Source organism: Carassius carassius, chromosome 39 (genome assembly GCF_963082965.1).
Source record: "Carassius carassius chromosome 39, fCarCar2.1, whole genome shotgun sequence".
NCBI classification, from domain to species: Eukaryota; Metazoa; Chordata; class Actinopteri; order Cypriniformes; family Cyprinidae; genus Carassius; species Carassius carassius.
The window spans coordinates 15804420-15817670 of record NC_081793.1 but is presented as its reverse complement, the minus strand read 5'-3'; the positions used below and the strand labels follow the sequence as shown (position 1 = coordinate 15817670).

The 13251-nt window shown below is 38.8% G+C and overlaps 1 protein-coding gene across 4 annotated transcripts in view; it reads right to left on the bottom strand.

The window, feature by feature from the left end:
• Positions 1 to 321: 321 nt before the first annotated feature.
• The window catches only part of LOC132121474 (actin filament-associated protein 1-like), a 57381-nt gene continuing 44451 nt past the window's right edge, over positions 322 to 13251 (bottom strand). For 2 of the 4 annotated variants that reach the window (XM_059530886.1, XM_059530884.1), the window contains exons 7-18: positions 9847 to 9939; positions 9050 to 9125; positions 6925 to 7074; positions 4296 to 4507; positions 3947 to 4092; positions 3621 to 3738; positions 3250 to 3486; positions 2781 to 2901; positions 2145 to 2309; positions 1817 to 2007; positions 1532 to 1696; positions 322 to 1409 (exon numbers count right to left, since the gene is read on the bottom strand). In XM_059530886.1, the coding sequence (XP_059386869.1) occupies positions 1383 to 1409; positions 1532 to 1696; positions 1817 to 2007; positions 2145 to 2309; positions 2781 to 2901; positions 3250 to 3486; positions 3621 to 3738; positions 3947 to 4092; positions 4296 to 4507; positions 6925 to 7074; positions 9050 to 9125; positions 9847 to 9939 (1701 nt within the window). In that variant the 3' untranslated portion in view covers positions 322 to 1382. The remainder of the gene's footprint in view (positions 1410 to 1531; positions 1697 to 1816; positions 2008 to 2144; positions 2310 to 2780; positions 2902 to 3249; positions 3487 to 3620; positions 3739 to 3946; positions 4093 to 4295; positions 4508 to 6924; positions 7075 to 9049; positions 9126 to 9846; positions 9940 to 13251) is intronic. The other 2 variants (XM_059530885.1, XM_059530887.1) reach the window with 2 other exon arrangements.

Below are 13251 nucleotides of genomic sequence, written 5' to 3'. Positions count from 1 at the left end.
AAGCACCAAGACTCCATAATCTGGCTGAACGAGGAGTGAACAGTTTAAGCACTGCTTAAAAGCACCATTTATAGTTCATCAGGTTGGACTTTAAATGATTAAAAAACAAAGCAAGATTACAGCCTGAACTCTAAAGCCAAATATTCTCGTGTTTGACCAAACATTCGCAAACTGATTACTTACAAGCCCTTAAACCTGCACGTGCACAGCTAGAGACTGCAAACTATAATGAAACTTCACATATGCACACACTGTTATTTGTGTTTGAATGTAGTATATGTATAACTCTCAGTGTATGATGCATTGCAGTGTACTGGTGGAGGGGAAGTGTAGCGGTACTTTCAGGCCTAGTATCCAGAGCAGCCAGCCGACAGAGGACCACACCCTGGCCTGAGCTGCCCTGTTCCCCATGGGCTGCTCTTACCATAGCCCAAAGTTTGGCCAGACAAGTGGATTGAAAAAATGGGCCAGACATGCAGGAGGAGGAAGAAGAGGAGGAGGAGGAGCAGAGGCTGGTAAAATACTTTCATACAAATTACACTTTTTCTGCAAAGAACAAGCTTTGAGTGATCACATTCTGTAATTTACCTTAAGACTTATATCCTGAGCCAGCTTTCTACAACTAGTGTGAAGCCCTAGAAAGGCATTACTAAACATTAACATACAAACACAGAGTGGCTTATATTTATTTAAACATTTACAAATAAATACTTGAAGATTTGGTCTTCCATTAATGGCTTCTGAAGAAAGAAACAGACTTTTATAGACTTGACTGAGACCAGTGACCAGTGAGTTTTGAGCACATTATATTTAGATGGTAAGTTATGGACCATACTCTGTGTTCTGTCATGATAAATTATAAAATCATAATACAATTCTCTTTCTTTTAATGTTACACTACCTTTCAAAAGTTTGGGGGTCTCTTAACGCTCACCAAGGCAGCATTTATTTGATTAGAAATAGAGAAAAACCGTAATTGAGAAATATTACTACAATGTAAAATAACTGCTTTCGATTTTCTCTCACATTTCATGCATCTTTGCTGAATAAAATTATCAATAAAAGTATTAAAAAAAGTACTGACCCCAAAATATTGAACGGTAGTAAGTATACATTTGGTATTGTGGCATTACTGTTGGCCTTTATTTGGTGTCTATTTTGAGTTCTTCCTCATTTGTTACTCACTTTATAGTCAGATCATGATCTAAGGATAGTGCTATAGTGAATAATGATAAAACAGCATCAGGCACCAGACTCAGTCAAGGTCTTCCAGAATTTATTCTGGAAAATAGTGTCTATGATTCAGTCAATTCAATTTCAACATCACTCATATATGGACAAAATTAAATAAATAAATTCAATGAAAGTTGGTGGGAAAGAACTTATGTGCCAGACTTCATCTCCCATTCCTAGAAAAAAAAGGAGAACAGAGTTAGCACATAGGGGAAAATACATTATATGCAGCTGGAGGAACCAGAATATCTTACCTGCTATTAATACCTAGTGTGATGTAGAAAATAAGTGTACTGACCTTGGCTTTCTTGAGGACGTGTCCTCGCACAGGTGAGGCTTTCGGTTGTGTCTGACGCCGCAGCAGAGATGCACTGTTGACTGGCAGAGAGCAGGTTTCAGTGTCACTGGTGTCACAGCTGGACATGGGCGAGTTGTCCACCGTTCGCCTCATTAACACTGGAGACTAAGAACAGATGAGACATTTTAATACCTGCTTTTCTATATCACCAAAAACTGAACGTGACATGACCCTACATTTAGCATTACATCATGTCTATGTTCGAGAAATTGCTGTTTTCCAGACCTGTGGGCTGGAGATGCCCGTTTTGGGTTCAATGGTCAGGCCCAGGGTGACGCCTCCATTCAAGGCTTTCTTCAGACTCTCCTTCACCTCTGTCAGCTCCAGTTCCAGATTGACTCGTTCCTCCTCTTTTAGTTTGCATTCATCCTCCACTTTCTTAAGTCTCTCTGTCAAAGATGCCTGAGAACGCTTACCTGTGTGAGAGGTTATAACATCTTTAATGCTAAGTATTTATTACCAAAACCTTTGAAAAGAAGTGTACAGATTTTTGTAATCTCGAGCATTCAGATTCAATCGTAATTGAATGCCATAGTCCCACTGATATCCTCACCGGTGTTGTTCTCTATAGCAGTGCGGAGGTCCTTCCTGTCTTTTTTCAGCTGGGCCAGGCGGGTTCGAATTTCCTGCTTCCTCTTCATCAGCTCCTCCTCTTTAGCTTGGAGTCTCTTGGCATCTGCCTCCACTCTGTTTTTCCCGTACTTATACTGGTCCACACCTGTGAAGGTTAATGATGCATTATAATCAAAGTAAACCATGATCAGAAAATAGTTCAATTTTTTACTTTTGGTTTCGGTCTCTTCATCGCATTAAAGGACTCTGCAGATTAAAAGGCAGACAGAATATACAGTATACCATATCCAAATATTTGCAAGTCAACGTAAATGGCCACTGGGTGGTTGGGATGTCTGTGACTGACCGACTGCCTGCCTGAAATGGAATTTGGGGTGATTGAGTTTACAAAGGAGCATGTCAACAGATCAACTGCTGTCTAACAGCACTGCAATTTCCACATACCAGCATTCTCCACAAATCTGTGTGGCTTCTTTTTCCTCGAAAAAAATTAGTGGTGTAATAGCTAGGATAATGGATGCAGACTTAATGTCTGCTTACTTTAGTTTGAGACTTATTTTAAAACAAATGTTGAGATTATCTATCAGATGTGCTCTTATATGTTAAGATCTCTTACTAGAGTTGCTGAGTTTAACTGGAAGAGTGCTGCTACATCCATTGGCCTTTTTGGGCTGGTTCTTGTCCAACTTCTGCTTCGCAGTGAACCCATTGGTGATCAGGCCTTTCTTACCCTTCAGCTGATTGGATGAAAGAAACACACACAAAAGGTGCAACTGATATGTTGGCCACTAACAAAAATCTGATAGTTAAGAACTTTGATTTCACTGTTAACACCTTTTACATTTTACAAAGGTTATAAAATGTAACCCAGAGTGAAGTAAGGCCTCAGTGAATCCATTCAAGGCCATGGCCACCCAGACATTGATATTATATAGATCAAAAGCAGTCATATTTCTTGAGCTGGGTGGTCCATAATGCATGCACTATGCTCTGTGTTTATTTCCAATTTATATTTGTGCAGAAAACAGCATTAAGATACAGCTATCCATTGTTTGTGATATGCTGTGATAACCTGGGTTAGTCACCTGGTTAGTTTTAGTATTAGAAACTGAGGGAGACGAGGGAGAGGACAGAGATTTGGTGGAGAGCGGTGAGTTGTAATGCCCTGTAGAAGATGAGTGCGAGTGGATGGATTTGGGAGAGTAGCGGGTTGCTAGTTTGGGGGAGGGCATGTTTTCATAAAGATCTGTATTCTCATAATGAGACTCTTCTTTCCACCGACGGTCCCCTGAAGCTGGGGAGGAGTAGTGCGCATCTCGCAGCTTCCGTATCGCAAGCGTGCAAGCAAAAGAAAAGCCATTAGAAAAGAAAAAGTGGATCAGGGAAGGAGAGGAGATAGGCAGGATCAGAAATGAAGGTGAGAATTTAAAGGGTCTAAAGTTTCTCATTTGCTTACTGATCCATTGATGCAGGGCACATCATCATAATGCAGAGCGACCCCTGTGGGACAGGCGTAACCATTGACCGGGTTATCCAGGTATGGGTTTGGAGAAACTGCACGCTTACTGGTGAAACTGTGAACACATACATATATTCATTACACCATGTACACATCACACACAGAACTTATACTGTAACTGTACAGTGTAACAGTAGTGATGGGAAAGATACTTCAAAACAAATGGTGTGCAATACAATCGGGATAATGAATTGAAAAAATAGATTGTTAAAGAAGTTACATCTCATGCTAATGAAATATTGTATGCAGTACTGGGTTCCCACCAAAATGACTGTTTGGCCAGTTGAATGACATTAGCAGTGGTTTCAACGTCAATGTAATCATAGTGCAGTGCAGCAGGATCTGTTGTGGAGCCCGTTTCGGCTAGCAAGACACCCAGCCACCTTCCCATACTCTCAGAGGAGGAGGCCTGACGGGAAATGAGTGAGGAAAGACACTATGAATGAGTGTCAGTGGAATATGAGACAAATCTCTGCAAATCCACTCTAAACATGATACAGCAGTGACATCATAGCGAGAGCCAGCCAACCAAATCATCCATCTAATCCCTGCCCTGAGGTCCTGTCTCAGACACATTAATTGCCCGCAAGAGCGAAGGGACTTGGCACGTACCTCCAGAACAGCCACCTCCTGTCCGTTGCGCAGCAGACGGAAGGCAAAGGGATGTTTGGAGTCCAGCCCTGGAATGACCTCACACCCCCGCAGCGGTAGAGAGGCCATGTGTGTCTTCAGATCTGCCCGGTCCTTGTGCAGCAACAGCTGGTTGTCTTTGAGCTGGCACCAGCGCTCTCTCCAGCGGTTATTGGACAGCACATTCAGATAGCCTGTTAATGATAGCGTTGGGGGAAGAATTATTTAAAAATGTTGCCAGTAATTTATATTTTCAGTTCATTTTTTTTATGTTAAAATTTTTTGGGGAAAAGAAGAATTTTTTTATTTTAATATATTTAAAAATGTAATTTATTCCTGTGATGGAAAAGCAGATTGTTTTTTTTTTACTCCAGACTTGCTGCTGTGGCACATCCTTCAGAAATCATTCTAATATGCTGATTTGCTTCCCAATAAATATTTCTTATTATTATTATTATTGGTTGAAAACATCTTAATATTTTTGTGGAAACTGTGATACATATATTTTCAAGATCATTTGATGAATAGAAGTTTCAAAAGAACAGCATTATTTGAAATATAATTTTTTTTTTACTTTATAGATTTTGTCACTGTACAGGACAATCTAAAATGTATGCCTAATAGTAAATACGGTTATAAATCTGATCAGTTTAATGCATCCTTGCTGATTAAACAGAATTGTATTTGTGCAAAGCACCATTTAAAGGCAGGGTAGGTAAAAAATTTATAAACAACTTTCTTCCAAATTTGTTTAAACTTTCTATATATATCAATGCATAATTAAAATGTAAGTACTCTGATAAAAAGAGTATAAAAATCGAGTGACTCTAGACCGTTTAATCTGTATTAAACACAGCTCATTATTTCCATTCGGGAGGAAACATAGGATTGGCTTAGGCGACTGTCACTCTCTCGCAAACATGGCAACCACCCTTTTGCAACACATGACCCGCTTACTTGCGCGCGCACATTTGATCTGAGGAATTCAAGAGGCACGGATCCTAGGAATACCAAAACAATGGCAGAGAAACAGCAAGCAAAATTCACAGTACCGGCCTATGCAGTTAGTGAAGGGAAAGCAGGCAAAAAAAGGAAGAAAGTAACAGTACAAGAAAAGTCAATGAACAATAAGTCTTTGGATAAACAAGGAAATAAAACGCGAGTTAATATCGGCGTGGCTTTCCAGCGATGGCAAGAACTGAGGGAACTCAAGGGGCTGAAAAGTGACTCCTTGATGGCTTTATTTCTGCTGGACAGGTAAATCTTTCTTTTTGTATTTTGATCATACATATTTTTTTGTTTATTTTTTCATGAAGCATATGTCATTAGCATACGTAGCTGCGTAATATAGCTAACATAACATTACTTAGCGAGCCGTAGTAGAGGCTTTGGAAGGAGCCCAGAAGGGAGGGGGTGGAGTGAATGGAAATAATGAGCTGTCTTTAAAACAGTCGTGAGAGGTCTACAGACACTCGATTTTTATACTTTCTTTTTCAGAGTACTTACATTTTAATTATGTATTGATATATAAATAAAGTTTAAACAAATTTGGAAAAAAAGTTTTTTATACATTTTTTACCTACCCTGCCTTTAAGTGCAGGAAGGGAGCAATGCAAATAACACCGGCTCCTTCTTAGCCAACGGAAATTATTTCTAATTAATTTCTTCCTAGCAGCCAGTAATAATATCAACAACAGATCTACAAACAAGTATTAAAAAAACACTCACGCGCTGCTGTCCATCTCTTCTGTTGACTAATCACTTCAACTAGAATGCTTCTGTATCATACCTCAATGGCTATCAATCACTAATATTAGGACTCTCATGTTATGACAATAGCAAAAATCTAGGTATTGTGTGAATAGAGAGCAAAACAATCCTTTGTTTGGGTAATGTGTTTAAGAGATGGAGAAAGAAAACTTAAGACGCAAAAAACTAGACAGCAACTAGTTTTGGAAGCATATCTGAGAGGATGAAAATAATGGGAGCTGCCCAAAACAGATCAAACTAAATCCTGAAATACACAATGCAAAGTCTTGATATTTACTACCTTTATCTGTCACTATGGATGCTACAGACATCATTTAGTTACTGACTTCAGTTACAGTAGCTGGTCATAAAGGCATTATTCTACCTGTATTTCCAGGCCAATCTAAAATGTATGCCTATTAGTAATTCTGAACACAGACTGCATGAACATAACCACTTCATCAGTGAACATACACTATTCAAACATTTGGGGCCAGTAAGTAAAAAATTATCTTTTTATTCAGCTAGGATTTTTAAATTAAATGCTGTTCTTTGAAACTTAAAAAAAAACATCCAGAAAAAATTACCACAGTTTCCACAAAAATAAGTAGCACAGCTGTTTTCAACATTGATAACAACAAGACATGTTACTGTTACATAGTAGAATAATCTCTAAATTAAGCTTCATAAATTAAGCTTTATGATCACAGGAATAAATGACATTTTAAAATATATTAAAATGAAATCTGTTATTATAAACTGTGATAATATTTCACAAAATTAGAATATAACGTTTAAAAATCTTACCAACCCCAAACTTTTGAATGCTAGTGTATATCAAAATGGTACTGCAACCGCTCACCACATGTTGGGACATCCTCCTCCGCCGATGAGGTCTGTTCATCTGTAGATGGTTTTTTCTTGCCCAGGCTTATGATTTTAGTGATTTTCTTTCCAGTCACACGTCCAACTGTGCCTTTCTGCTCTGATTTAGAGTTCTTCTTGCCTTTGGCTGCACAAAAAAAAGAAGCAAATTAGTGTCACAGTGTGAAATATATGTATGGGATTTTATGAAGTAATATATTGTACAGAAATGCTAGTTATCTAGAAACGGTGATGTTGCAACTATAACAAGGGATGGGTTTGGAAAATATTTTGTTTGTGGGATGGATTTGGTGGGAAAAAGATGATTTTATTATTTTATTTGAAAAGATTATAGAATAATGAAAAATGACAAATCTGTTCACTTCAAAATGTTAGTCATTTAGACCAGAGAGTAAGAGGCTGAACTGACAATGACAGGACATGACACGTCTTCAGACTTAAATCCTTTACAGTGCGTAAAACCAACTCCGTTCTTCTCCAAGTTGTTCAGATACTTTTATCTGAGGAGTGTGGTCTGTGGTCATGGTATTGTAAGAAACAAAAGATCTAGAAAAACAAACTTGAGCACTGAGGGTAAAAGGACATACTGTGGAAAACCGTTCAGGTCACATCTTATTCCAAACCAATGGTGGACAATGTTAGCAAACTTGCATTTTGGGATCTGGACTTGGATAAAATGTGTAAGACGCTGCAGCACAACAAATTACAGACTTTTTTCCTTCTTTAAAAGGCCTACTACAAAGGCAGCTCACAAGGACAAAGAATACATAAAAAGAGGGAAACTCTCGCTTTTCTGAAGGCCTGACTTGGTCCAAGCTCTACTGTAGAAGATTACATCTTAGTTGGCGACTCCTTTAATTAAAGCTAAGCCCATCTGAACCCAAGTCCTCTAAAGTTTCTCTGGCTCTGCACAACATCCTCAGGCATGATGCAAAACCCAAAGACACAGATGCAAAAACCATTGGACCTTTAAGGACCTATACAGACATAGTTCTTCATTTTATCATGAAGGAAAATTCTGCGATCAGGCTAATATGATTTCACAGTGTTTCAGCACTTACGACAACTGAAAAGAATATGACGAATGTTTTATTTTAATTCCATCTTTCATCAAAGAAGTGCAGCAGCTGGCTGCTGGTTTGATATAAGAATATCTCTGGTGCTATCAGACAGAGGTGGTTTGTGTTTCTGCTGCCAAGAAACACTACCCTAAATTCTTTGTTATAAAATAAAAACAAAAACCTTTTTCATTACCTTTCCCTACTCTTACACTTTTACAGAAATTATTATATGATACCAGTCCTTGTTATCCGTCGGTTTATCAGAGATCAGCTGCCAAAACTCATGTTAAAACAGCACAGCAGTCACTGCGGCTTGTGGCCGTGATACTGAGCTATCATTCACACACAATTTGCAGATTCACAAGTTTTGGATTCCACTCAAGTTGGGCAATTCTTCACCGACACATCTAAAACAAAGCAGTGTCAAAGTGAAATAAGAGATAAACATTTCCACAGACCTGAAACAGATGTCCTGCAAAGTTCAATCCTAGATTAAGACCGCGTGGTGTAAATACTTGATAAATAATCCTATTCGATTATTTAAGAGGGTCTCCCTGCTTTGACTTTGGCATTGTTCAAACAATGGAATTTTTCAATTCAAATAAAAATCCACTTTGTGGGATTACATGTTCTTTATTCAAGTACTGTTGCTCTGGTGTTTCACCTTGTTTGTGTTTTTTTTTTTACAGAAAAAAGTGATGATTTAAAATTCACTTCATCAATTAAAACACTAGCGGACAAATTATTATTATTTTTATTTAATACAGCTATTTTATCTAGTAACTGACAGGTTATCCAAGCAGAATTCAGCAGTCAAAAACAACTGACAAATGACTGACAAACTGATGCTGAAAAATATGATTAAATATCACTAAAAAGACTTATCAAATACTAATCAAATATTGAATCACATATTTTAGAGAGACAGACAGCTATAGATAGATTAGCTTCCAGACACAAAATACTCTCCCTTTACATGAACTCTACATCTGTTCTCTCCGATGATATGGATCTAAAAAAGTACTGAACATAAAGACTCACCTGGATCTTTGCCATCTGAGATGCCATTTTCATGACAGGGCTCTCCATCTGAACTGGGTCGATCGCAGGACAGCTTCTGCAAAACAAGAGTAAGGTTACAGGTACAGTATGCTTGCAGTTACAGAAAAAACATACATTTTAGCAGGAGAAAGAACACTGAATGGCACAAATAACATTGAATTCATTGTTACATTTCATTTAAGGACAAATTGTTTATAGATAGACACATTATATACATACACAATAAATCAGAATGCTAAAGCGCATACACAAACACCTCTGCAGTCTACCCAAACAAAATTCGGAGCACATTTGTTTTGCATTAAGTGTGAATAATTAGACTAGGCTCATGCATGCTGTGCCAGTTTAAGAGGTTTGACATTAAACCCCCTTAAGATCTGTCTTAAAAACAGAACACACAAATAAATAAGTGCAACATGCGCATGCTGCAAAAATCGCAGTCACAGCATACTGCATATGAAAGAATGTGTTTTACAAAAATGATAAGATCACATATCCTCCCACACCTACAGCAGCACACATCCACAGCAAGATGGAATTTGGTATGCATATGCAACTTTTATAGCCCTCCATGCCCTGGCAGGAGAGCCACTGTGCAAGAATACTGATAGGAGGCGCCTGTGTAGGGTACTGAGGTGTGCTCAAGCAGGCAAGCATGCAAACTGCCACACAGTCTCACAAACCTGCATGTACAGTAGGTAGACCAACATACTCTGCAGGCATAGTACACCCACACATGCAAAGTATTATACAGAAATAGAATTAAGAATTCGCACCTTTTCCAGCTCTGCTTTGTGAACCGAGGAACCAGAGCCAGCTCCGTCACAGTCCACCACTCCATTTCCATTAGAGCAGACTTCCTTCATCACCTTAAAGAAACCACAGAAGTGCAAAATAACAGGCAGAAATTCTATATTTCTCAATATACCTTTTTAAATGAATGGGATGCTTGTTCTATTATAAATAAAGAAATGCTAATAAAAGAAAATCTATTTTTATGGTGTTTAACAGGGTTCCCACAAATTTTGTTCAATAAATTTCATGACTTTTCTGGAATTAAGATAAAAATATTTTTTTTAGATATTGCACTCACAAAGATCAATTTAGCTGATATATTTTTTTTTTACATTACTACAGCTAGAAAACCATAGAAAACAAATGATATTAACTAGAGACATTTTCTTGTCTCTAGTTTTAAAAAAAAGCAAAAAATTTATGACTTTTTCAAGACTTTATTATTTTATTAGATTATATTCATTTCATGTTTTTTCAGGTCTAGAAATTTTATTCTATTTCACATGGTAACCCTTGAATAGTCCGAAACTTTTTTTGCTCCCAGTCAAACAGATGCCATAAGCACAAACTCTCCACCACCTCCACGTTCTGCCATGCACATGCGCTCAAATGGATTCCGCACGTCACATGCAGTTGGAAGTGCAGCTGGAAGGCTGTTACATGCGTCATTGCTCTCGTGGCTCTGTGTGAATGAGATATCCAGAGATCTCAAGACTGCACAGACTCTTCGCCGCCACATATAGGCGTGACCTCACATTACCTGGGGGTAACAGCCAAAAAAACCCATAACCAGTGGTGTCGAGTGAACAAGATGGATACAGAGATCTATCACAAAGAGAGAAGCTCACCTTTACACACCCTACACAGCCCCTTCCCAAACTGCCCCCATGACAAAGACCCATATATAACCAAATATAATTTTCGTTGAACTCCTCTGAGCGTCGTAACTTGACGCAGCACGTTGGGGTTTGGCAACTGGTTTACATAATTGGGCTCGCGGGAAAATTGCAGGCTGTGGCCTCACTCTTTGGCTTTGACTGCAAAGAAGTGGGTTTCTGGGACACGCTCAGTCAAAAAATATTTTGTGCCGTGCTAATGTGCCCTCATTAGCATTGATATTTTCAAATGAAGAGTTAATATGGAGAACTACTGCATGAAATCCAACAATCAAAGTAATAGTTACAAGTCAAACAAATGTTTGTAGACATTCAAACTTTGACCAAACTGCCACAACCGATACTGAAGCGAAGCAAAGCCAATGACGAGCATTCAGCATGGGCAGTAATTAACAATTCCACACCAGTCAGCACACAAACACAAACCAACACAATCAGTAGCTAATAAAATGCAACGCAACAGAAAGCAGGAAGTGAAAAGAAGAATAAAAGTTTCAACATTATACAGTGGTCATGTTCATTAATACAATAGACAAAGACTAACAGGAGAACAAATGCACTCCATATCTTACCATTCCTGCCAAGGGCAGAGGAGAGTCAAATTACAAAAAAATTGAGAAGAAAGAAGAACGAAGGGATGAAGAAAGACAGGAGGTGGAATTTCCTCAGGCCTGTCCAAAGGATCAGAACAGAGGAGCTACATGGAGAGAACTAATCAAATGAAGACTGGAAGAGAAGGAGAGAGAACAAAGAGGAAAACAATGCAGAGGTGTGATACAACACTAAAATAATTAAAAACAACAAGCCAACATTTTCCATAAATTAATCATTAGCCAACTGGATAAAGCATCTATGAGCCACAGACACCTCTGGGCTTCTATACTGTTCCTCAGTTTATTTTGAAGAAATTAAGTATTCTATTAAAGCTTAAAAAAGTTTCCTTGTTGTCGCCTAATATTCCACTATTTGAATACTAATGTCTCCCATAAAACATTTAGTTCCACTTAAAAAAAACTGATTTTCATTGAAGCAGAGCAAAACACATTCTGAAACAACCACATCTTTTGAGTATTATTTAGTGGAGTAGTGGATTATTTACTATGTTATTAATGATCTAATGTCTAGTGAATAATGATTTAATTTCTAAAAAAAAATGACATCAACAAAAAAACAATTCAAAGACTTATTTTGAAAAACAACAACTTACAAAGTGCAAATTTTTAATTGCTATAATTTATTGGATTTAATTTTAATTGGAGCTTGAATAAAATTTTTAAAATAAATAAACTGGACTCAAAGAATTTTATCACTTTCCCAAGACTTAAGATTTTCATTATTTTCCCAGGCATAGAAAACTATAATTACACGGGAGACATTAGATGCAGAATAAAAAAAGTGGAATATTCAAGTTTCTTTTAATAATAATTTTTTAACAAATTATTTTCCCAGGTTATTATTGAAGTTAGAGAGAACATGCTTCTTCATTTTGGGAATGAGTCCTTATGCACCATTGAGTAGTTGAGAATACAGTGTGTGCATGACTGAAACACAATATAACAAATCCCTTTGAGGAAGGGTGGTTCCTCTTCAGGAACTCGAGCTGCGTCGAGAACGAATGGGGAATGCGTCCAGCATGACGTCTCTGAATAACGTGCATAATCAGTCCAATGGAAGGGCGAGACGTCATAGGCGGGTGACGTCAGAGAACAGGAAGCATAAAAGCATGAGCGGCGAAGCCGGTAATCAGCCTTGTGTCTTCAGCAAGCGCTCTGTGTGTGTGTCAGTCGCTATCTGTTTGTGAGTCTTATTTAGTGTCGTTTGTCCACTGATAAACTCCATTGTCAAAGCTTCAATCAAGATAAGTTTTAGGGCAAGAGCAGGCAGCGTTCAGGCTGTGTGTTTTCCCTGCCAATAAAAAAAAAAAAGGGTAGGGACACACGCAGCTCGTGTGTTGTCTGCTTTAGAGTGAAGCGCGCAGTGTCAGCTCTCGAGGGAGTTGACGGCTGCGATTCGAGCCTTTGCTTCACTCTCAGAAGGCTCTCTTTGAGGAGAGAGCTTTCACTGGTGTTTCTCGCGGTGCCAGTCCCGCTTTCGCCGAGGCGGAGCGGTGGTTGTGTTCGCGGCATTCGCTTTCGGATCTACTGGAAGGAATGTAAGACGGGCAAGTCCCTATCTTATTTCTTAGCCACCAGATCCGGCACCCGCTCTCGGGGGTCGGAAGCCAGCGTTTGAGGTACTTTCTCCCCGATGAGAGGGCGCGACGCGCTGCCTGTCTTTCTCTGAGGAGATTGATGTGGAAAGGCGTCGATGAGCTCGCCAGTTGCACAAGCACCAGTCACACAAGCATATTATGACTAATATTAACATAAGCAGCATTAATGAAGAGTGGAGCTCGCACAGTCAGCTCTCGGGGGGCTGATTGTGCTTTTCTCGCTGTTAAGCACTCCGCTCTCGCCGGGCATGCTCCGAGGAGTGTGCCTGTGCATGCGA